This window comes from Dromiciops gliroides, chromosome 4, assembly GCF_019393635.1.
Source record: "Dromiciops gliroides isolate mDroGli1 chromosome 4, mDroGli1.pri, whole genome shotgun sequence".
Lineage (NCBI taxonomy): Eukaryota > Metazoa > Chordata > Mammalia > Microbiotheria > Microbiotheriidae > Dromiciops > Dromiciops gliroides.
Window position 1 is genome coordinate 237,051,721 of NC_057864.1, and position 21,999 is coordinate 237,073,719.

Below are 21,999 nucleotides of genomic sequence, written 5' to 3' on the forward strand. Positions count from 1 at the left end.
GAAACCAAAGTATAGTCTGACTTTTTTGTTAAGGATCTTGTCAGGTTCTTTGTAAAATTTTCACCACTTCATTTCCTGTAAAAGATGTTAATGGATAAGCTAACATTATGAACAAAACAACCTGGTGACATTTATAAGGCAGGTGGGGCAGGTGGCTCAGGTCTGATATTATAATGATGTGAGACATTCCTAGATCATTCAACAGTTTATTTAAATAGGAGTTTTAGGGGGAAGCTAGGTGGCACAGTGGATAAAGCACCGTCCCTAGATTCAGGAGGACCCGAGTTCAGATCCGGCCTCAGACACTTGACAATTACTAGCTGTATGACCTTGGGCAAGTCACTTAACCCTCATTGCCCTGCCCAAAAAATAAAAGGGGGGGGGGTTACTTAGCTGTAGCAAAGAAAAGTTATTCAGTGTTATAATACTTAACTCAGGTGAACAGTCTTTCTCATCTCCATATAAAAATACTTCTGGTCAGCAGAGAATGCTGTGATGATTTGGAGCATCCACCAAGTCTGTAAATCCCTAACTCCACATGGATGGGCCTTTTTTATGCTCTTGGATGACTTGGAGGGGATAGTATTTGAATCTTAGTCTCCTGATCAGTCCAGTCTGGTGGATACCTTCCTTGCCTTTAAGGGAAAGAACTATTCCAACTTAAATGAAAGGAGGAAAAACACTTGTAGATATTGATTACATCACACAACATATTCCATGAAATGATGCTTTTTGTTACCCTTGGACATGTGGTTAAGTCAATCCTGCTAACTCTTTTAATTACTTCAACTAAGAATTTCTGAGTCATTGTTTCATTTCGCTGCAAACTCTATTTCGTCTGGATTAATTTATAAAAAAAAAGAATGTTATTGTAGATGTGGTTCATGTCCTCCAATATATCAATTCACTTTTCCTTGGGAAAAAGTCACCCATTTATGTTTGTATGTGGCCTATCCCCTTTTCTACCACTCCACCATGATCCCTGTAGAAGCAAAAAGGGACCACCCAGAACTGAGGACTATTTTTTATTTTTATCTATCTTGAGTTGCCACAGACAAATAATTCATCATTTAATGTCCAAACTACTATATTTAGCAAAGCTGGTGCATAGCAGACAATCTGTGGTTGGGCCCATAACCAAAGTCTTTCCAGCTTGGTGTAAAGGAAGCCCAACAGACTTCGTGCTCTCGCAAGAGCCTTGGAAAACCTCCAGGATATGATGAGGAATCAGAGGAGGTCTTTCATGGAGGAACACACAGAAAACTCAAAAGTTAGCAAGACATTATATGATAAATGCCACAAGTGCTATAGGAGTTCAGAGGATGGGAGAAATCATTGGCCACTGGCGTGGAAGCTTCATGTGTGAGGTATAACCTGAAGGCTTGGTAGGATTTTTGCATAAAAAAGAGGGACTAGTGGGGAAGTTATCTCTTTCTTGAGAGGCCCATAAGGGCAGAAAAGCCGCTGATTCCAGTGACCAGGGTGGGAGGGATGTCATGGATGATGAAGGAAAAAGAATGGGAAGGAATGTAATTGATTCCCCAAAGAGAATCAGGCAGACTTGTGTTCTAGTCCTACAGCATTACTGGCTGTATGACCCTGGCCAAGTCACTGAACTTCTCAGTGCCCCAGGCAGTCTTCCAAAACTGTAAGTTATAGACTTACATTAATTTATTAATAAATTATTAAAATGAATGATTTGCGTTAGTAGAAGGTGATTCTTTATCAGGAACATTATTAAAATCATAGGCCCAGGGGGGCAGCTAGGTGGTGAAGTGGATAAAGCACCGGCCCTGGATTCAGGAGTACCTGAGTTCAAATCCGGCCTCAGACACTTAACACTTACTGGCTGTGTGACCCTGGGCAAGTCACTTGACCCCCATTGCCCGCAAAAAATCAATCAATCAATCAATCATAGGCCCAGATGGGAAAAACAGAACAAAACACCACTATCTTAGGTATATGATACATAAGAAATAATTAGCTATGCTAGGAGTTATTCTTGTAATAACTGTCTGGCTCTTTCATTGAATAACTGAATAACGTTTCTTTTCTTTAGACCTCACTGTCCTCCCCTGGAAAATGAGGAGTTTAGATTTAGATGATCTCTAAGGTATCTTCTTTTAGTTCTGAAATCATCTTCTTCTTCTTCCTGCAGAGACAGCTCAGCCATGTAAGCTGTATACCATCCCCATTCCAGTAGCCAGGTGCTACACCTGTAGTTGGAATCAGGACAGCTTTGGTAAGGAATCTGTGTGGCAGTTCTCCAGTGGATGCCAAAGATATGGTATCTGCTATTTCCCTCTCACCTGTGTTTTGGCCTCAGATTCTTCCTGGCTTCTATGGCAGCTGCCATCCATTATGCTGGGACTTGTAGCACTCGCATGTTCTCTCTCTCCCTCTCTCCCTTTCCTTCTCCCTCTCCCTCTCTCTCATTATTTCTCAGAGATACCTAGGCAGGCTCACTCCGACAAAACACAAAAACCTTTAGAGTCAGCGGCAAGCTGTTAAAATCATTAGTGTCTCGGTTAGTTTTGGAGGCGTGGGGAGCCTTATGCTCTGCTTTCAGCCCTCTCACTGAAAGATGATGTTACCTGATACATAATCTAGATAGAGTTATCCTTGTTCACATTCACTCTGGACATCTCTGAAAGGGATTGTAAAAAATTTAAAGGTTTCTGAAAAGAAAGTCCTCTAGTGGGTAAATTCAATCCAATAATGAATTATTTGTACAAAGTACTTTGTTAGGCATTTAGAAGAACTAAAACATTTAGATAAGACACAGCCCCTGCCCCTATTGATCTTACAATTTAATGGGAGGGGAGAGAACTTTAACCTGTAGAAAATGATAGTATATATCATATATGATATTTATAGTGGATAAAGCACCAGCTGTGGATTCAAGAGGACCTGAGTTCAAATCTGAGCTCAGACACTTGACACTTACTAGCTGTGTGACCCTGGGCAAGTTACTTGCCCCTCATTGCCCCACTAAAAATATATATATATATGTGTGTGTGTATGTATGTATATATATATATATATGATATTTGTGTAAGAGAAGTACAGGAGAAACTCTAAGATAGGTAAGGTCTTAGGGGAGAGAGGTTTTTTTCCATAAATTTATTAATTTATTTTACATGCATTTATAATCTGCCCTTCACTGAATTCCCATCCACCAATGAACAGACAAACAAACAAAAAGCTCTTATTGCATACATGCATCATCGATTAACAAATTCCTGCAATGGCCACATAGGAGGTGAATTTGTTTACTCTTCCAGACTCTTGATTCATCACTGCATTGCTCAAACTTCTAAAGCCTTTCAAAGTTGTTTTTCTCTATAATTTTATTATCACTGTATAAATCATTCAATTGGTTCTGCTCACTTCAGTATTCCTTAGTTCATGGAGATTTTCCCAGTTTCCTCTGAAACTGTCCTTTTTGTCATTTCTTTCTTTTTTTCTTTTTGTTTTTTCAATCATATCCCATTACATTCAAATACCTTAATTTGGTTAGCCATTCCCCAGTTGAAGAATACTCCCTTGGTTTCCCACTTTGGGCTACTATGAAAAGAGCTACTATAACAATTCTCGTATGTGTGGGTCTTTTTCTTCTTTGATTTTTTTGGGTATATAGCACAAGGAATGGTATAGCTTGGTCAAAAGGTTAGAGTTGAGTAATTTTGGGGGTATAGTCCCAAATTGCTTTTCAAAATATCTTAACTAATTTACATCTCTACCAACAGTGTGCTAATGTGCCTATTTTCCTGCGATCCAACATTTACAATTTTCATCTTTTATCATCTTTACCAATTTTATGAATGTGAGATGGAACCTCAGAATTGCTTTAATTTGTATTTCTCTAAGTAGCAATGATTCAGTGCATTTTTATAAGGTTGTTGATAGCCCTTTACACATTTGAATCCTTTGATCTGTTGGGGGATCATTCTTAGTCTAATAAAGTTGAATCAGTTGCTGGTAGTCATTTAATCAATCAATATTTATTTATTTCCTACTATGGTACAGGTACTGTGTAGAGCACCAGGGGAAACAAAGAAGGCAAAAGATAGCATCTGCTGTCAAGGAGCTCACAATCTAATGGGAAGAGAGGCTAACATGCAAACAAAATCAGAAATAATCAAGAGAAGGAAGAAGATACTAGAATTAAGAAGGATTAGGAAGGGTTTCCTGTAGAAGATGGGACTTAAAAGAAGCAGGGAAGGGCAGCAGTGGATAAAGTACTGGCCCTGGATTCAGGAGGACCTGAGTTCAAATCTGGCCACTCGACACTAGCTGTGTGACCCCTGAATAAGTCATTTAACCCTCATTGCCCTGCAAAAACATTTTTTAAAAAAATTAAAAATTAAAAAAAGAAGTAGGGAGGTAGAGATGAGGAGGGAAAGCATTCTAGGCATGGGGGATAGATAGCCAATGCAAATTCTGAGTCTGGGGGTGGAGCGTCTTATTAGAGGAACAGCAAGGAGATCAGTGTCACTGGATCAGAGTATATGAAGGTACCCTTTGACCCAGCAATACCACTATTGGGACTTTTTCCCAAAGAGATAATGGAGAGGGGAAGGGGACCCACATGTACAAAAATATTTATAGCTGCTCTTTTTGTGGTGGCAAGGAATTGGAAATTGAGGGGTTGTCCGTCAGTTGGGGAATGGCTGAACAAGTTGTGGTATATGAATGTAATGGAATTCTATTGTGCTGTAAGAAATGATGAGCAGGCAGATTTCAGAGAAACCTGGAAGGACTTGCATGAACTGATGCTGAGTGATATGAGCAGAACTAGGAGAACATTGTACATAGTATCATCAACATTATGTGTTGATCAACTGTGATAGACTTGATTCTTCTCAGCAATACAATGGTCCAAGATAATTCCAAATGACTCATGATGGAAAAGACTCTCCAAATACAGAAAAAAACACAAACTGTTGAATCTGGATGCAGATCGAACCATACTATTTCTGTTGTTTTTGTTGTTGTTGTTTTTCTTTTTTGAGGTTTTTCCTTTTTGCTCTGATTCTTCTCTCATTATATGACTAATGCAGAAATATGTTTAATGTGATTGTACATATATAACCTATATCAGATTACTTGCTGTCTTGGGGAGGGAGGGAGAAAAATTTGAAACAAGAATCTTATAAAAACAAATGTTGAAAACTATCTCTACATGTAACTGGAAAATAATAAAATATTATATGGAAAAAATCAGAGTATATGAAGGGAGTGTGAGGTGTAAGAGAGCCTTGCATATGAGACCTTTAGCATTTAACAATTTCCCTACTAATTTTTTTGGGGGGTGAGGCAATTGGGGTTAAGTGACTTGCCCAGGGTTACACAGCTAGTGTCAAGTGTCTGAGGCTGGATTTGAACTCAGGTTCTCCTAAATCCAGGGCCCATGCTTTATCCACTGCGCCACCTAGGTGCCCCCTTCCCTACTAATTTGTAACCACATTAGATTTGTTTTCACAATACCTTTTTAAATTTTATATAATCAAAATTGGCTCTTTTGTTTTAGATGATCCTCTTAATTACTTGATTATTCATAAACTCTTCCCTGTCCATAGATTTTAAAAGGCAGTTTCTTCCTTACTCCTTTAGTTTGTTTAGGATATGACCTAGGATAGTTAGGTCATGTATCCATTTGGAGCTTATCTTGGTATATATGATGTGACATGTTAGTCCAAGCCTAATTTTTTGCCAGATTGCCATCTAGTTTTCCTAGAATTTTTTTGTCAGATAGTGAGTTTTTCCCCAATACCTGGGGTCTTTGGGTTTGTCAGATATTGTGCTACTGTGTTCATTTGCTTCTGTATATTGTTTATTTAATTTTTTCCATTGATAAACCTTTCTATTTTTAACCAATATTGAATCATTTTAATGAGTACTGTTGTGTAGTATCTGGTATTGCTAGATCTCTTTCCTTCCCACTTTTTTCCATTATTATCCTTAAACTTTTGTTCTTCCATATGAATTTTTCTATTATTTTTTATAGCTCTTTGCACAGCATTATGTAGTGGTGTCATTTTTATCATGTTGGCTAGACATGATCAATTATTTGGGTCTATGTTTATTTCTGCAAAGAGTTGGACTAAATAAAGTTCCTAAGTGTGTCTTGGGAGACATATACCCAAATAATGCATAGCTTCAGTAGTTCTTTGGAATGGAATGTCTATTAGCACATTTGATTGAAGAGAGAGAATTTAGGACAGAACCTTGGTAAACATTACCTCAAGAGCTCAGTAAGGGAATAGCCAATATAGAGAAGTAACAGACAGGTAGGATGAGAACCAAAGGAACTTGATGCTTCAGAAGTCAAAATATGAGAATACCAAGAGAAGAGGATGGGAGAAAAAGGCGATTACATCACTAGAGAACTTTCAGAGAGTTTTTTCAATAGAATTGTGGAAATTAATCAATCAACAAGCATTTAAAATAAGTTTGGTCAGCACTGTGCTGTGTGGAAGGAATGCCAAATTACAAGGGTAGTAAAAAGGTAAGACTTTGTATATAAACAATTTTTTCATTTAAAAAAACCAATATAGGGGGCGGCTAGGTGGCACAGTGGATAAAGCACCGGCCCTGGATTCAGGAGTTCCTGAGTTCAAATCCGGCCTCAGACACTTGACACTTACTAGCTTTGTGACCTTAGGCAAGTCACTTAACCCCCATTGCCCTGCAAAAAAACCCAAAAAAACCCCAATACAACTTTTTCAAGAGACAACATGATACAACGAAAAGAGTACTGGACTTGAAAGGCCTGAATTTAAATTCTAGCTCTGTCATTGATTAGGTAAATGATCCTGGGCAAGTCATATAACCTCTGTCAGCCTCAGTTTAGTTATCTTCAAAATGGAATAGTAATTTTCACATTGTCTACCGCTTCAAAAAAGTATTTTGCAAAATTTAAAGCACGATATAGATGTTGGTTCTTATTAAGAAGTTTGTTCATGAAGGGTAAGAGGGAATTGGGATGGTATTTGGCTAAAGAAGTCAAGGCATCTTGGTTTTTGTTTGTTTGGCTTTGTTTTGTTTGTTTTGTGATAGGAAGGATTGGGGAGATCTGAGCATGTCTGGAGAGGAGAAATTAAAAGGTGAAGAAGGAAAGAGAAGGGATGATTACTAGTTTAAAGACCTATAGGAAGGAGGAGACATGGCATCAAAAGCACAAGGAGGGTGTGCTTTGGCTTTGGCTAGAAGGAGAGATACCTGCTACCCTGAGACAGATGGGAAGGAGGGGAGAAATATGTGATGGTGAGAAGTCATGAGAAGTACAAGAGGGGCATTCTCATCACATAGTCAGGGAGTGGGGGGTTTCCTGAACGGGAGGCATTAGCCTAGCAATCCCTTCTGCTGAGTTTTGGGCTAAATATGACTAGGATCTGAGGTACACTTATGGAGGTTAATCCTTGCTTCTCTATAGACATCCTAAAGGAGATCCTGCTTAAGGAACGGGAGTTGTTCCAGCCAGAGACCCTTGAGGATGAAGAAGAGGAAGACTTGGAGGAAGATAGATGCTTTCTTGAGAGGGACTCCCTACTTTCTACCACTTTGGAATTGAAAAGGTCAACAGCCTCACTCCAATCCTCTGTCCCTGGCCTCTCAAGCCAACTATTGACCTCTTTTGTCTCAGGCCTCTCAGACTACATGGACAGTGGCTACATGGAAGACAGTGATGAAAGTTCCCCTGATCGGCCTCGGAAGGCAGAAAGCCAGGAGGAACAAGAACCCCAAAGACCTGGGAGAAAGTTAAACAGAATCTATAAACTCTTTAAGGGCAAGAGCCATATGGTGCTTCGGAGAGACTCTCAGAGCCCTGTGAAAGGGACTGGCTCAGTCACGCTCCCTCTTCGACGGACAGGGAGTCTATGCAGCCCTTTGAACATGCCTTCACCACCTGCTTCCTGTTCCCAACGTTCCCATTCCCTTCCCCACCACATGTTGGAGAGCCAGCTTTCAAACTGGCTCCACCCCACAGCCACACATCATCGCCATCGGAGGCCCTTCCTTAGTGGCGATGAGGACTCTAAGGCCTCCACACTGCGTGTTGTGGTCTTTGGCTCCGACCGGATATCAGGGAAGGTTGCCCGTGCTTACAGCAATCTCCGGTGAGGGGCGGGAGAAGGAGCATTGCTTTCTTAATGATCAGCCCTGTTAACCAAGAAACAGAAGGAGCTGGGGAGGAAGGGGTTGTTTTCTGTTTGGGAAGTCAGTGAGCATGATGGTTCTCTTTACTTATGGGCACTGAGACATCCTGAGCTGTCTCTTAGGTACTGCAGATGGGGCCCACAGCTAGAGAGCCAGAGGATTCAATTAAATGGGTGTGAGGGAGGATGCCATTACTTTAATACTTGTCTTATCTTCATGGCAGGAAGCTGGAAAGCAGTTGCCCACTCCTGACACGCTACTTCAAGCTCCAGTTCTTCTATATCCCAGTAAAACGAAGTTATCAGTCTACATCTAGTACCTCTCCTGCTCATCCAAACCAGTCACACCTCTTGTCCACAGATTCCCTAAGGCATCTCACTCCAGGGGTATGTGCTGAACCTCAGAGAGAAAACTGGACAATGCACAACCATATGGTGCCACCTGCTAACATGACAAAAGGATGTCTCTACTTAGAGAGTAGGATAGGGAGAGAGAAGAACAAGAACAGGGATGTGGGAAGGAGGGAGAAAATGGAGCAGAAGACTCTTTTTTTTGTTTTTGTTTTTGTTTTTGTTTTTAAGTGAGGCACTTGGGGTTAAGTGACTTGCCCAGGGTCACACAGCTAGTAAGTGTTAAGTGTCTGAGGCCGGATTTGAACTCAGGTACTCCTGACTCCAGGGCCAGTGTTTTATCCACTGCGCCACCTAGCTGCCCCAGAAGACTCTTTTTTGAGTTGTGTGTTTTTGGGGTAATTGAATCAATAGCCAGTATTTATTGAGGTCCTAATATGTGTAAGACACTCCTAGTAGGTGTGTAAAAGATAGGATATGTAAAGAAATAAAGGACTCTGTCCTTGCCATGCAAGAGTTTAAAATCTAATTGGAAACAAGTACAAACATGAAAAGTTAAAAGAATTATACAACACAGAACTGGTAGATTTGTTGTGAAGAAAATGCACATAAGCCTTAAAACAGGATGGCTATGTGGGAAGTTGTTGCTCATCCTTTTATTAATAGTTTTTATAATAATGAGAGGTGCTGTAGCATTGTGGGTAGAGAGCAGGCTTGAGGGTCAGGAAGACCTCAGTTAAGTCCTCCCTAGTCATATTCTACCTGTGTGTCCATGACTATGTCATGTAAACTCTCGGTGTCCCAGATAACTCATTAAGTTATAGATAAATTGCTCATCTGCAGTTTCCATACTGCCTGCCACTTCCTTCCACCATTAAAATCAAAAGTATTTTTAAAGCTATAGTAGAAGCTCCAAAGAAAGAGAAACAAAAGGTTTGGGTTTCAGGAGGAGTCGTCTAGTTTTATCTCCCTGCTGGATGGGTCCCTTTAGTTGAGTCTTAGGTGTTGATTCTGATGATTCTTAGATTAGAAGTTTTGTGCCTCACCTCTGTATATATCTCCTATCTCTATTCCCACTATAGGACATTCCCCTGGCCTCCTGGGAGGACAGCACCAATGACATTTCCCATTACCTCGGAATGCTGGATCCCTGGTATGAGCGCAACGTGCTGGGGCTGATGCACCTGCCCACTGACGTCTTGTGCCAGGTAGGCAGGCCAAAGGAATAGGGGAGAGGGAAGGAGGATTTTGCCTCAAGACCTATATTTGGGGATCCTTTACTTTACTTGGGCTCAAGTCTTAACAACAGTCCTCGGGCCTGGGGGAAGTGTGCATGGAGAGCTGTCCTTGAAGCCAGGAAGACCTTTGGGCAAGTAGTTTAACCTCTCAGTGATCCAGGTAACTCTCTTACGTTGCAGAGAAGGTGCCACCTTCATTGGTAAGAGATAGCTTTCTCTTCCAGGAATTCCTTATGCCAAAGAAACCATAGTTCCAGTCCCTATCCCTTTAGATCTGGGACAAGGCATTTGTCTGTCTTAGTCAAGGTTTGAAACTGGTATCTCTTCCCTATGTAGTTTTTCTCCATTCTGGGGAATTCACTATAGCACTTACAACTTGACTTTTCACCAAATAAATGCCTATAGGCAACACAGAAAGTTCAATTTTGGTACTCAAAAAGTGTTCATTTAGTAGATTTTATACTTGTCTATTTGTAATGTCCCATGTTGTACCCCATTGTGTGTACCATGCCTTAGGTAACTGCCTACTTTGCCTACCCTGAGTCCATATAAATTAAGTGGAAAGGAGTAATGATATAGCAGTGAGAATCAGGGCAAATATAAGTAGTTTTCAGGAGCCATGGCTAGGGATGCTCCAGCCTTAAGGTTTTCTATCTCTGGTGTCCTGTTTGGGCACTAGGCACAATTCTGGCAACTTCCATAATCTTTTTCCTTTTAGCCTATTTTATGACTCTAGGAACTGATACTGGGAAGCTGTGCTTTGTCCCTGTCTGCCCCCTCCCTTGACCCTCTCCCCTTAGAGGAACATTACAAAGAAGTGAGAGAATCTAGAGCTAATAACCTTGCAAATTTTCCCTTTTATGAACCCTCCTCCTACAATGTTACCGGTCTCACACTGTTCATTCCAACACCATTTCTGTCTTGAATTCTTTTTGCAGCAGACTTTGAAGACTGAGGCTGGGCCACTGGAGAGTACCCAGGAGCAGCTGCCCATCCTGGCAGACATGCTGCTTTATTACTGCCGTTTTGCCACAAGACCAGTCCTGCTGCAAGTCTATCAGACAGAGGTATAGACAGAGGAGTTTCCCTTCTCTTTTTTCCTCCCCACTGCCTTTTCCCCACACCATTCATTATTGGCTTTCAAATTGATATTAGCACCATCTCTTTTGGGGCATCTGATCAAACAAATTAAGATTATGTGAATGAAGAAGTAGTAGGAAAAGGGAAAGGGGAAGGAACAAGCAAGTTCCTACTATGTACCAGGCAATTATACCCAGTAAAGTACTAAGCACTTTACAAATATTATCTCATCTTATCCTCACATTAATCTTGTGAGAGGTGCTATTTTACAGTTGAGGAAACTGAGGTAGGCAGAGGTTAAGTGACTTTCCCAGGGTCACACAGCTAGTAAATGTCTGAAGCTAGATTTGAACTCATATCTTCCTGACTCTAGACCTAGCACTCTACCCACTGCACCACTTAGCTGCCAAAAGCTCTGCATTACAACTAGGTAACCTTGGGCATATTACTTTCTTTGCCTTTAAAATGAGGAGGCAGAATTAGATGATCATTTAATGTTCCTTCTACTTCTAACATTCTAAAGTCTATAAAGACAAACTGAGTTCTTGGGGAACCTGAACGAACAAATTCAGTCTGTAAGAGTTAGCTTCTTGGGGCAGCTAAGTGGCGCAGTGAATAAAACACGGGCCCTGGATTCAGGAGGACCTGAGTTCAAATTTGACCTCAGACACTTGACACTTACTAGCCGTGTGACCCTGGGCAAGTCACTTAACCCTCATTGTCCCGCCAAAAAAAAGAAAAAAAGAAAAAAAAAGAGTTAGCTTCTCCTTCTCCATGGCCTCTTCTTTGGCATACCTCAGGGCAAAACGATGTAGAAGAAGGGAGGCAAACATGTAAACAATAGTTTTTGGCTCCCTGTGATCAAATACATTCTTTTCTGTAGTTGACCTTCATCAGTGGGGAGAAGACAACAGAAATTCTTATCCACTCCCTGGAGCTGGGTCACTCTGCAGCTATCCGTGCTATCAAGGCTTCTGGTAGGTACTACCTTTTTAAAAGGCCTGGGAAAGGCATGATGGGTGGTGACAAAAGCCTCCAAAAAGCTCCTGGATGTCATTTTCCAAGAGTTTTTATCCTTTTTTTGTAGAGGTGGGTCATTATACATTCATCAAAGCTAATTGGGTCACTATACATCAGACAAATCTAATTGGTTAGCATTACTCAATCTAATTGGTTCATGTGACTTGAAGGTTGGCTATATTATAATGAAGTCCAAGGATGACATCAGAGAAAGGAATACAAGAAACCCATGCACACTTAAACTGGTCAAAGAAAAATCCATGACTTTTGCTGTGGTTTAATCTCATCAGTATCCATATCAGTAAAAATAGAATCCTGGGATTGTTTTTTGTTTTTTTTTTGGTGGGGGGAAGGGTAAGAGAGAGTGAAAAGTGACGGTTGACTTAGAGATTATGATTCTAAGTGAGTGGAAGTGTGGTTATGTCCAAGGTAGAAATATTATTTGTCCAAGAAGAAATAATATTTGGGGAGAAAAGAAGGTATACAACTCTACAGTTGTCAAAGAAGATCAGCAAATTATCAACCACCATATGAAAGATGACTCTAAATAAGTGTTGTCAGACTCAAATAGAAATAGGGACCACTAATCTATACATAAGGATCCCTGTGGGCCACATATTGACTTAGTTTTAAAATGTTATCTTAGGACAGCTAGGTGGCGCAGTGGATAAAGCACTGGTCCTGGATTCAGGAGCACCTGAGTTCAAATCCAGCCTCAGACACTTGACGCTTAATAGCTGTGCGACCCTGGGCAAGTCACTTAACCCTCATTGCCCCACAAAAAAACCAAAACCAAAACCCACACACACACACACACACACACACACACACAAATTTTTTTAATGTTATCTATATTTTATTATATTTTTATTTATATTGTTAAGAACTTTCCAATTACTTTTTTTTTTTTTTTTTGGTGAGGCAGTTGGGGTTAAGTGACTTGCCCAGGGTCACACAGGTAGTAAGTGTCAAATGTCTGAGGCCAGATTTGAACTCAGGTCCTCCTGAATCCAGGGCCGGTGCTCAATCACTGTGCCACCTAGCTGCCCCCCCAATTACATTTAAATCTAGTTCTGGCCATGCTTAAAAGTGTTGTACACTGCATGCCACCCCTGGGCCACGTGTTTGACACCTCTGCTTTAAATTACTCCCAAGCACACTCACAAAATATTATCAGTTCAGAGAATGTCCCCACCCTCCCATATTCAATAAGCAATCCAAACTGAAAAGACTGAGAGTTTACCTCATATCCATTAAATTAGCAAAACTGGCAAAATATTGATCAAGGGAGTGATGATTATACATTCTTCCTCTGAGCTTCAGTTTCTTCATCTGCAAAATGGGCATAATAATACCTACTTAACCTCACAGTTGTTGAGAGGCTCAACTGAGCTAATATATATGAACATTTTGCAAATTTTAAAGTGCTGTCCAAATGTCAATTTTTATTCTGAATTGATTATGAGCTAAAAATCAATTATTAAAAAGTTCGTGGAGGGGGCAGCTAGGTGGCACAGTGAATAAAGCACCGGCCCTGGATTCAGGAGTACCTGAGTTCAAATCTGGCCTCAGACACTTGACAATTATACTTTTATACTTTTTTTGTTTTTTAACAAATGAAAAACTATCAGAGTATAAGGTTGCATGTTTTATAAGCCAAATTATTTTATTTTATTTTATTTTAGAAGTTAGTACATTCTAAGAGATTCAGTTGGTTTTATACTCAGGATATTTAATGATGTTTTGAAATGAAATTTATCATTTAAAATTTTTTTAACACATCAAACTATCAGTTCAGAAAGGGCACCCACCTTCCCAGGCACAATAGATAAGCATAAAGAAAAAAATTGTAAGGATGAGGTCATATTTCAACTTCTTCCTGAGTTCCAGCCTAATTTCATTTGGACACTGTCAGAAATAAAAATATAGGACTTTCCCTTTTGGTGAATATATGAAAGCTTTATTACATTCTTGCAAGAATGGGCATGCACTATAGAAGAGTGGTGTGGCTTTGCCACAGCAAATTTCCCTTTTTATCCTTAAATCTAATGCAAAGTCCCTCCCCTCTCCATCTCATTGGTTGAAGACTGAGAGGTGTACAATCTTCCCAGAATGCCTCTACATATTTCCCCTTAATATGTCCCCCCTCACATTACATACATCGCATGTTTGAAAATGGCAGCAGTCTCTGCCTTTGGGGTGTTGGCAGTTAATATGCATAAGCTAATTAATCAAGCCCAGCACAAATTAGCTTTAACCTTTGGACTTGGACTAGCTAGACTACTTACTGGCCTTGAATTTCTCTTCTATATCTCCTTTTAGTCATCTACAAGACTCTCTCTCAGCCTTGAGATCTCCTTTCTGTGATAGAGTCTCTGAGGGAGGCTTCCCTGCCTTGGAGCAAAATGACCTGACTAAATCTGGCATAGTTTTGGAAGCTTGTGATTCAGCAAACCAAGAAAAATCCCTTAAAGCAAAGGGAGTTTTCACTGGGCATGAGGTGTGACTTCCTTATAGTAGAAGGAGAGTAAAGGATCTAGATTTAAGAGGAGGGGATTGTTGAAGCCTGGAGATGAGGGGTATAAGGAAGGAGAGGAATCTCTGTATGTGGCTGTGGAGAGGTGGGAAAGGGATATTTGGATTGAAAAGTTTGGATCTGTATTGTACAGGTCCAGGCAGTAAACGGCTGGGCATTGATGGAGACCGAGAAGCCATTCCACTTACACTACAGATAATCTACAGCAAGGTAAGGGGTGTCTGAAATATTGTCCTCCCTCTAAATCCTGAGCCACGGAAAGAACTGGGAACTACTTCCCTCTGGCTTTTCTTTGACCAGAGATTTTATCCTGGGCCTTGTCCTGCAGTTTTTCTGGATCTTAGTTTCTGAGTTTAGAAAAGTTCTAGTTCTATCTCTGCATTTTTATACAATTTTGCCATGTCCTTTCATCCTTTGTTATTTGTCCAAGTTTCCATTTTCTCTCTATAACTTTTTAAACTCTTAAGTTGTTTGGTGAGTTCTCTGCATATTTATGGGGTTTTTTTGTTTTTTGTTTTTTAAAGACAATTTTAGTTCTTCATTCTCATTGGAATAGTTTACCTTTTAAAAAAATTTTTTTGAGGGGCAATGAGGGTTAAGTGACTTGCCCAGGGTCACACAGCTAGTAAGTGTCAAGTGTCTGAGACCAGATTTGAACTCAGATACTCCTGAATCCAGGGCTGGTGCTTTTTATCCACTGTGCCACCCAGCTGCCCCTACCTTTATGTTTTAAGAATTTTATTCCTTAGAATCTTTTATCATTCCAAAGCTAACTTCCCTAGTAAAATTTCAATCTGTAGGATCCTACCTATCCTTCTCTGAACCCTTTGAAATTTGCTCATGCATTTAAGACTATTTCTGGCTTTTCTCTCCTTTGCTACCCTAAACACTAGGTGGGAGAGGTCATTTCAATGAAATGTCAACATCATTCCCCCCCTAACAGCTGGTTCTTCCTTGTTAGGAAGAATCAGATCCAAAATAGAATTTCCCTTTGTTTATTCTTCCACATGTTGAAGATATCACCAAGGTAAATGCTCTGCTCTTAGCATAAAGAGCTGTAGCAGGAGTGGCTAGGTGGCACAGTGGATAAAGCACCAGCCCTGGATTCAGGAGTACCTGAGTTCAAATCTGACCTCAGACACTTGACACTTACTAGCTGTGTGACCCTGGGCAAGTCACTTAACCCCCCTTGCCCAGCAAAAAAAAAAAAAAAAAAGCTGTAGCAGATGTCTGGATAGGTGAAATCCCCTATCATTATTATATCATACCCCTGAGCCAGGGGCATGTGATCTGTTTCCCAAACTCTTCATATTTACTTTTTGGTATGTTGTATATTCTAATTACAAATAATTTCTGTTTCTCCTTCTGTTGATCTGCACATCATTGATTGCTCTATAAAATGAGGAAATTGGACTACATGAACTCTGAAGTCCCTTCCAACTCTGAATCTTATATTTCTGTGACTTAAGATCTTACCACCTTTATTGCTAGAATCCTCTAGACTGGTTTGGGAGGAGAGGCAAGATGGTATTTTCTGTAGTACAGATCCTTTCCTTTCCATATTAGGTCAAATGATCTGTTACTCCTTGCCCTGTAACTGGCATGGGACCTCTATGTATTGAGCTAGGATCTCCCACTCTGGGCCAGAGGTTACTCCAAACCTAACACTATCTTAGAGGGTGCGTGCTAGATCCAGACCAGGATCGTTCTCAAGAAGAAAGTTTTGTGTTGTTTTTTTTTTTATCATAAATAATCTTATTGGGAATCTGTATGATTTCGAGGTCATTCCAGAGTATAAACAACCTTGAGGAAGTGGCTTGTATGTGGACACTCAAGGATAAGCCCCTGGACTTTTCTTTCTTTCTTTCTTTCTTTTTTTTTGGTGGGGCAATGAGGGTTAAGTGACCTGCCCAGGGTCACACAGCTAGCAAGTGTCAAGTGTCTGAGGCTGGACTTGAACTCAGGTCTTCCTGAATCCAGAGCCGGTGCTTTATCCACTGCGCCACCTAGCTGCCCCCAGCCCTTGGACATTTCAATCTCAAACCCAAAATTTGAGGATTAGGAGGGCGTATGGTGTGAGTTGCAGGGAAGTGAAGTGGGGAGGGAGAGAAAAAAAGAGAGGGAGGGTTGAGAGAGAGACAGAGAGAGAGAGAGAGAAAGAACACCAAGATAATTCCAGAACAGTTAGACAGCTGGGTCCTTGTTCTTTTGGGGAAGACAGAATGGTGCAAGAGATACGGAGGGAGGGGCAGCTAGGTGGCACAGTTGATAGAGCACCGACCCTGGATTTAGGAGGACCTGAGTTCAAATCCAGCCTCAAACACTTAACACTTACTAGCTGTGTGACCCTGGGCAAGTCACTTAACCCCAATTGCCTCACCACAAAAAAAGAGAGAGAGAGAGAGAGAGAGGGAGATGGAGGAAGTATAAGTCATGGTCCCTACCTTCAAGGACTTTATAGCTTTGAAAAATATCATCAACACAAATGAAATAATTAATGATCTACATATGTGACCTTGAACAAATCCCTTCACTTGTCTAGATCGAATTTTTCTCCTGATAAAAATTCAGGAGTTATGTTAAATTGTCTCTAAGCTTCCTCCAAGTCATCACCGTCTATTGTTCTATGACATTGAGGTAATTAAAAATAATAAAATAATATTAATAAAAAATAATAAAATAATATTAAAATTAATTAAGATAAATAAAATTATATTAATTAATAAAACTATATAAGTGCTTATTGAAGAGGCATCAGATAAGAAAGACTTACTGGAAAAATATCACTGCTAGATCATACCACTTACATGCATACACAGTAATGGTCAGGACCATTATGTCTGCGTGTAAATGTTAGCTGGTGATTAGGGTGTGCTTTTGGAGCAAGGCTGAAGGACCTTCTTGGGGCTGACCTCCACTCCCTTTATCTGGTCTTACAGGGGGCCATTAGTGGACGGAGCCGCTGGAACAATATGGAGAAAGTGTGCACCTCTGTCAACCTTAATAAGGCCTGCCAGAAGTTGGAGGAGCTAGGTAAGTGAAACTGTAGATTGAGTTGGGAGAAGGAAAGGATAAGTGTCATGTACTTGGCAGGATCAATGGCTAGGAGGAATCAACTCCTTGGTGTTCTGGGGCCAGCCCTAACCCTCTTCCTCTTTCAGAGGTAGCTTCAGAGTCTGAGCTCATGACTTGAGAATTCTATCTTGTTTAGATTCTAACATGGAATCTCTGACCTTGACCCTGACTGAGGTGGTGAAGAGACAGAACTCTAAGTCCAAGAAGAGCTATAACCAGGTATTATCATCCTTTGTCTCCTTAGCCTCCACTCTGTTCTCACCCTCATACACAGGTAGCCAGCAAAGGTTTGGGGGGTAACATCAGGGAATCAAGTGAGAGAAAGGAAATGAAATCAAAGTCATGTGTGTTATCATTTGTGTAGGAAGGGCAATATGGGGGCATATGTGGGGAAATGATTTGTAGGCAGGAGGGCGTATCTGTTCTGTTGGAAAATTCCCAGGTCAGAGTCTAGAAGAAGTTCAAGCTCAGGGAATTTGAAAGCCATGGTTAGCTCCAATTTTCCTCAATGTAGTGGCTGTCTTTCTAAAGGAAAGGTACAAAGACAGGTCAAATTGTCAGTCTCGTCCTTTCTGGCCCTGAATCATTAGACTGTTAGCCATGTAGATAGAGGAGTCCAGGCTTCCATGCAAACAAGTTGGGTAGATGCCCAAAGGAAGATGAGGGGATCTTGAAGGAAGAGAGGATGAGTCATGGGTCCCTGATTGGGCTTTAGGAAATCTTATCTCCCTTTCCCCTGTCCCCTGCCTTGGTTGTTGAGTCACTGATCCAAAGCTTCTCCACAGATCAGCACATCACAAATTAAAGTGGACAAGGTGCAAATCATTGGCTCCAACAACTGCTCCTTTGCTGTTTGTCTGGATCAGGATGAGCGAAAAATCCTACAGAATGTAGTCAGGTAATGGAAGAAGGGGTCCATAACTTTGCCCCAGGAAAAACTACAGCTGTGTGTTAGGGGGAGGAGTGGGTTGCATGTGTCCCATATCTCTCCTTCCTCCCAGACTGACCCATCTCTCTGAACTGGGTCAGAAGAAGGGTGAGACTGGAGGATGTTACTGTCAGATCTTTCCCTGAGCCAAGGTCTCCTCAACAGGTGTGAAGTCTCTCCCTGCTACAAATCTGAGAACAGCAGCCATTGCCCACAGTCTCAAAGACTTTCCTTCCTGCCACCTCAAAACTCACCGGACCTCTGCTCCTTCCTGTGTTTGCCCATCATGACCTTCAGTGGAGCTCTGCCCTAACAGCAAACTCAAGACCTTCATCTGGATTTTCACATCACAAGGAAGCAGGGACCCCCACCTCCCAATCCAGAGAACCAGGACTGGCAGTTGTGGCTCTTCCTTCAGACGACAGAATTCACTATCAGTCAGTCAGTTTCCACATAGGATCCTGAGAATGTTTTTGGTTTTTTCCCAGCAAGAGAAGGAAAGAAACCTTTAGCCCTGGAGGGAGAGAGTGCCTTCTCCTCATATAAGTATGATTTATATGGGAGGGGGAAGAGAGGGTGTGAAGGTGGTAAGGGAGACATGGATCAAGTCCATCTTCCCTTCTGACCACGTAGGTGAGGGACTCTTGGCAGGTCATTTAGCCTCTCTCTGGGTCTATAAAATGGAGAATACCTTACCCTCCCTAAAGCTAGGCACCTGAAACATATAATCTGGCTTTAAAATCAATGATTTTGTCTTGGGGCGTGGCTGTTCTGTGCCTTGGCTGTTGTATAGCCTTTGAATGCTAGTCCTCTCATCTTGCGTTCCAGACTCTGGGTTGCGGGGCCTGGAAGAGAATGCAGAACCAATAGTGAGGAAATTGTGTCCCAGAAGGATATTCAGGTCCCACCCTGCTGCCTTTTTAGACTTCTGTTCTCTGAAGAGTTGCATATCAAGGTTCTAACAGGAGCATAGCATTATTTTAAGGGTTGGAGGAGATATGAAATATGGAAGAAGTTTACATTACAGTTGGAGAGACAAGATAATATGACATACTTTATGTGCAACAGTAGATTAATAATATGGTTAAATAAATAGTAATTAAGAATATAGTGAGGAATTAAGGTACTTCATTGTAACTATAAACAAACTATAATGGAGAGTTTGGTCTAAGGCAGCTCCATCTTGGCCTGATCCAAGGGGATTTATTAGAAAACACCAAAAAGAGCTCGTTATACCAAAGCTTCACCTGTTTCAAGGTCCTATACCACAATTCTAGAGCTTTGTATTTAGATTCTATTGTAATGTATCACCTTTTATGTACAAAGGGTCTACCTAATGTACTTTATGTTCCTTTCCCATAGGCCCTCTTGGTAGAAAGAGGACTTCAAACCAGAATGATTAGCCTGGAAAAAAAAAAAAACAGTTGAAGGACTATCATGTGAAAGAGGGTCTGAGGGACTAGGATTGTTTTATTTGACCACAGACAGCAGAACCAGGAGCAATGGGTAGAAGTTGTTGAGAGGCCAATTTTAGCATTAGCTGAGAAAATGTTTCCTAAAAGAACTCTACACGCAATAGGTACTTAATAATGTTTATTGTATTCCAATGTACATACAGTAGAAACATGACATAGTGGATAGAGTCTGGAAGACTTACATTCAAGTCCTGCCTTTGATATATCCCTGACCCTAAGCACATCATTTAACCTCTCAGCGCCCCTAGGCGACCTCTAAAACACTTAAGTTCCTGGACAGTTGCCAATCTTCTATTGTTGAGGGAATTTTCATGGAAGAATTCCCTATGCCAAGAAGATTGCAGGTCCATTAAAAAAAAAAAAAGTAACCAGAAGTGAAGTAGACTCCCTTGGGTGGTAGGGACTTATGCATCTCTGGTGGACTTCGTGCAGAAGCCATATAACCACTTGTAAGAGCTGATATAGAGGAGATAGAGGAGAGCCCTTCCTAGGTATGGGTTGGATTAGATCAAATCACCTTAAACTTTTTCTACTTGTGACCCCTTTTTGCCTGAGATTTTTACGTGACCCCAGGTATGTAGGTATATAAACTAGGTATACATAACCTTTTACTGTTGCCAAATTTTTCCCAACCCCCACATTAGGTTACAGGATCCCATATTGGGGTCACAATCCACAGTTTAAGAAGTTAGGGATGAGATGACATATGATTTCCCTTTCACTTCTGAGATTCTGTAAATTCTGATGGAATTTAAAACTAAAAGACTATGTTTTAATTGAGGAGCTAAATCTTGAAGGTGGAGAGTAGACTTTAGATAGGCAAAGGAAGGGCAAGAATAGGGAGGAATAATGTGAGTAATGTCCACGTGCAGTATTTCTTCTCTAATTCTGAGTAATTTTTATGTCTATTTAATTCAAGTGTTCTTTATTAAAGTGTCGAGTTTATGTCAGGAACTGTACTGTTGCTGGAAATACAAATGTGGTATGAACATGACACCCAGTCTCTTCACCCTCTCACCCTTTTCACTCTCTCTGGGCTGTATCACCCAATTTGCACTGTTCTGGCATTTCCAGAGGAGTAAACACTGCTATAACTCATTCTTTCATGCATCTAGATGTTACCCTGATTGGGAAAATACACTTCTCCTACTGTACACTATAGCTGCTGAACATCCACCATTGTGCTTCCCCATTTAACCATCAGCCAATTTACCTTCATTAACTCTTAGAAACACAAAGTGAAGCAGGATTAATAACATAGCATCCCACCAAGGAACACTCAGTGTCAGTGTTGTGGACACAACCTTGGTGAGCACAAACTTAAAAGAACCTCAGCAAAAAGGCACAGGTGTAGGTAATGGTTGTGCCTGGAGCAACATCTCTCTTGACAACAATGTGTGCAACAATTCACTGATGGGTGGGGCCTTTTGTCTCCTAGCAGCTCCACTTGAGTTAATCCTTTTCTGGGCTTCCAAGGTAGTATCATGCTCTTTCCACAAAAACAGAGACCTTGAACCTGGGATCTTCAGAACTTCCTCATGTCTGCTCCTTTGGCTAGACTGAAGAGTTTTCATCTGTCAGGCAGTAAGGGACTATGCAGCTAAATGCAAAAGTAAAAACCTTTCTTCCTCAAATTAGCCTTTCCAAGCAGTACATGAATGAATGAATGAATGAATGAATGAATGAATGAATGAATGAATGAATGAATGAAGCATTTATTAAACACTATGGGCAAGAGTAAGCTCTTAGAACTCATGACATGATCACGCCAAAAAACCTCCAAATAATGCCATAGGACAATTCCTGGAGCAGCAAAACCCACAAAAAAATGTCCTGAGATCATTTTCCAACCAAAGATGGCTTAGAAGGTCAGAAGGAGGGGGCTGTTGGACTGGGGCAGGAGTGAACCCCAACTCCGCCATCGCGCTAACACAGATCCAGTATTAGGCAGGCCAAGCCAGGGAAAGTGTCCCCAGAGCCTCTGAATCAGCTACAGTGCCAGTGTCATCTGGAACTAAGCTCATAGTCTGGTGAGAGGGTTGAGCCCTTTCCAGGGGGAGATTACAAGGGTCTCTGCTGGTGTTGAGGCTGAATTTTAGTTTTTTACCCCTGCTAGGAACCAGGAAGTAGGCTT

At 41.0% G+C, this 21,999-nt stretch overlaps 1 protein-coding gene across 2 annotated transcripts in view; it reads left to right on the forward strand.

Annotated features, from left to right (window-relative positions):
* PIK3R5 (phosphoinositide-3-kinase regulatory subunit 5) overlaps positions 1-21,640 on the forward strand; it is a 95,192-nt gene extending 73,552 nt beyond the window's left edge. The window contains exons 9-19 of one of the 2 annotated variants that reach the window (XM_043999985.1): positions 2,159-2,242; positions 7,439-8,123; positions 8,387-8,549; positions 9,596-9,721; positions 10,690-10,818; positions 11,715-11,808; positions 14,521-14,597; positions 17,327-17,420; positions 17,599-17,681; positions 18,248-18,360; positions 18,556-21,640. In XM_043999985.1, the coding sequence (XP_043855920.1) occupies positions 2,159-2,242; positions 7,439-8,123; positions 8,387-8,549; positions 9,596-9,721; positions 10,690-10,818; positions 11,715-11,808; positions 14,521-14,597; positions 17,327-17,420; positions 17,599-17,681; positions 18,248-18,360; positions 18,556-18,703 (1,796 nt within the window). In that variant the 3' untranslated portion in view covers positions 18,704-21,640. The remainder of the gene's footprint in view (positions 1-2,158; positions 2,243-7,438; positions 8,124-8,386; positions 8,550-9,595; positions 9,722-10,689; positions 10,819-11,714; positions 11,809-14,520; positions 14,598-17,326; positions 17,421-17,598; positions 17,682-18,247; positions 18,361-18,555) is intronic. The other variant, XM_043999986.1, reaches the window with a different exon arrangement.
* The last annotated feature ends 359 nt before the right edge of the window (positions 21,641-21,999 follow it).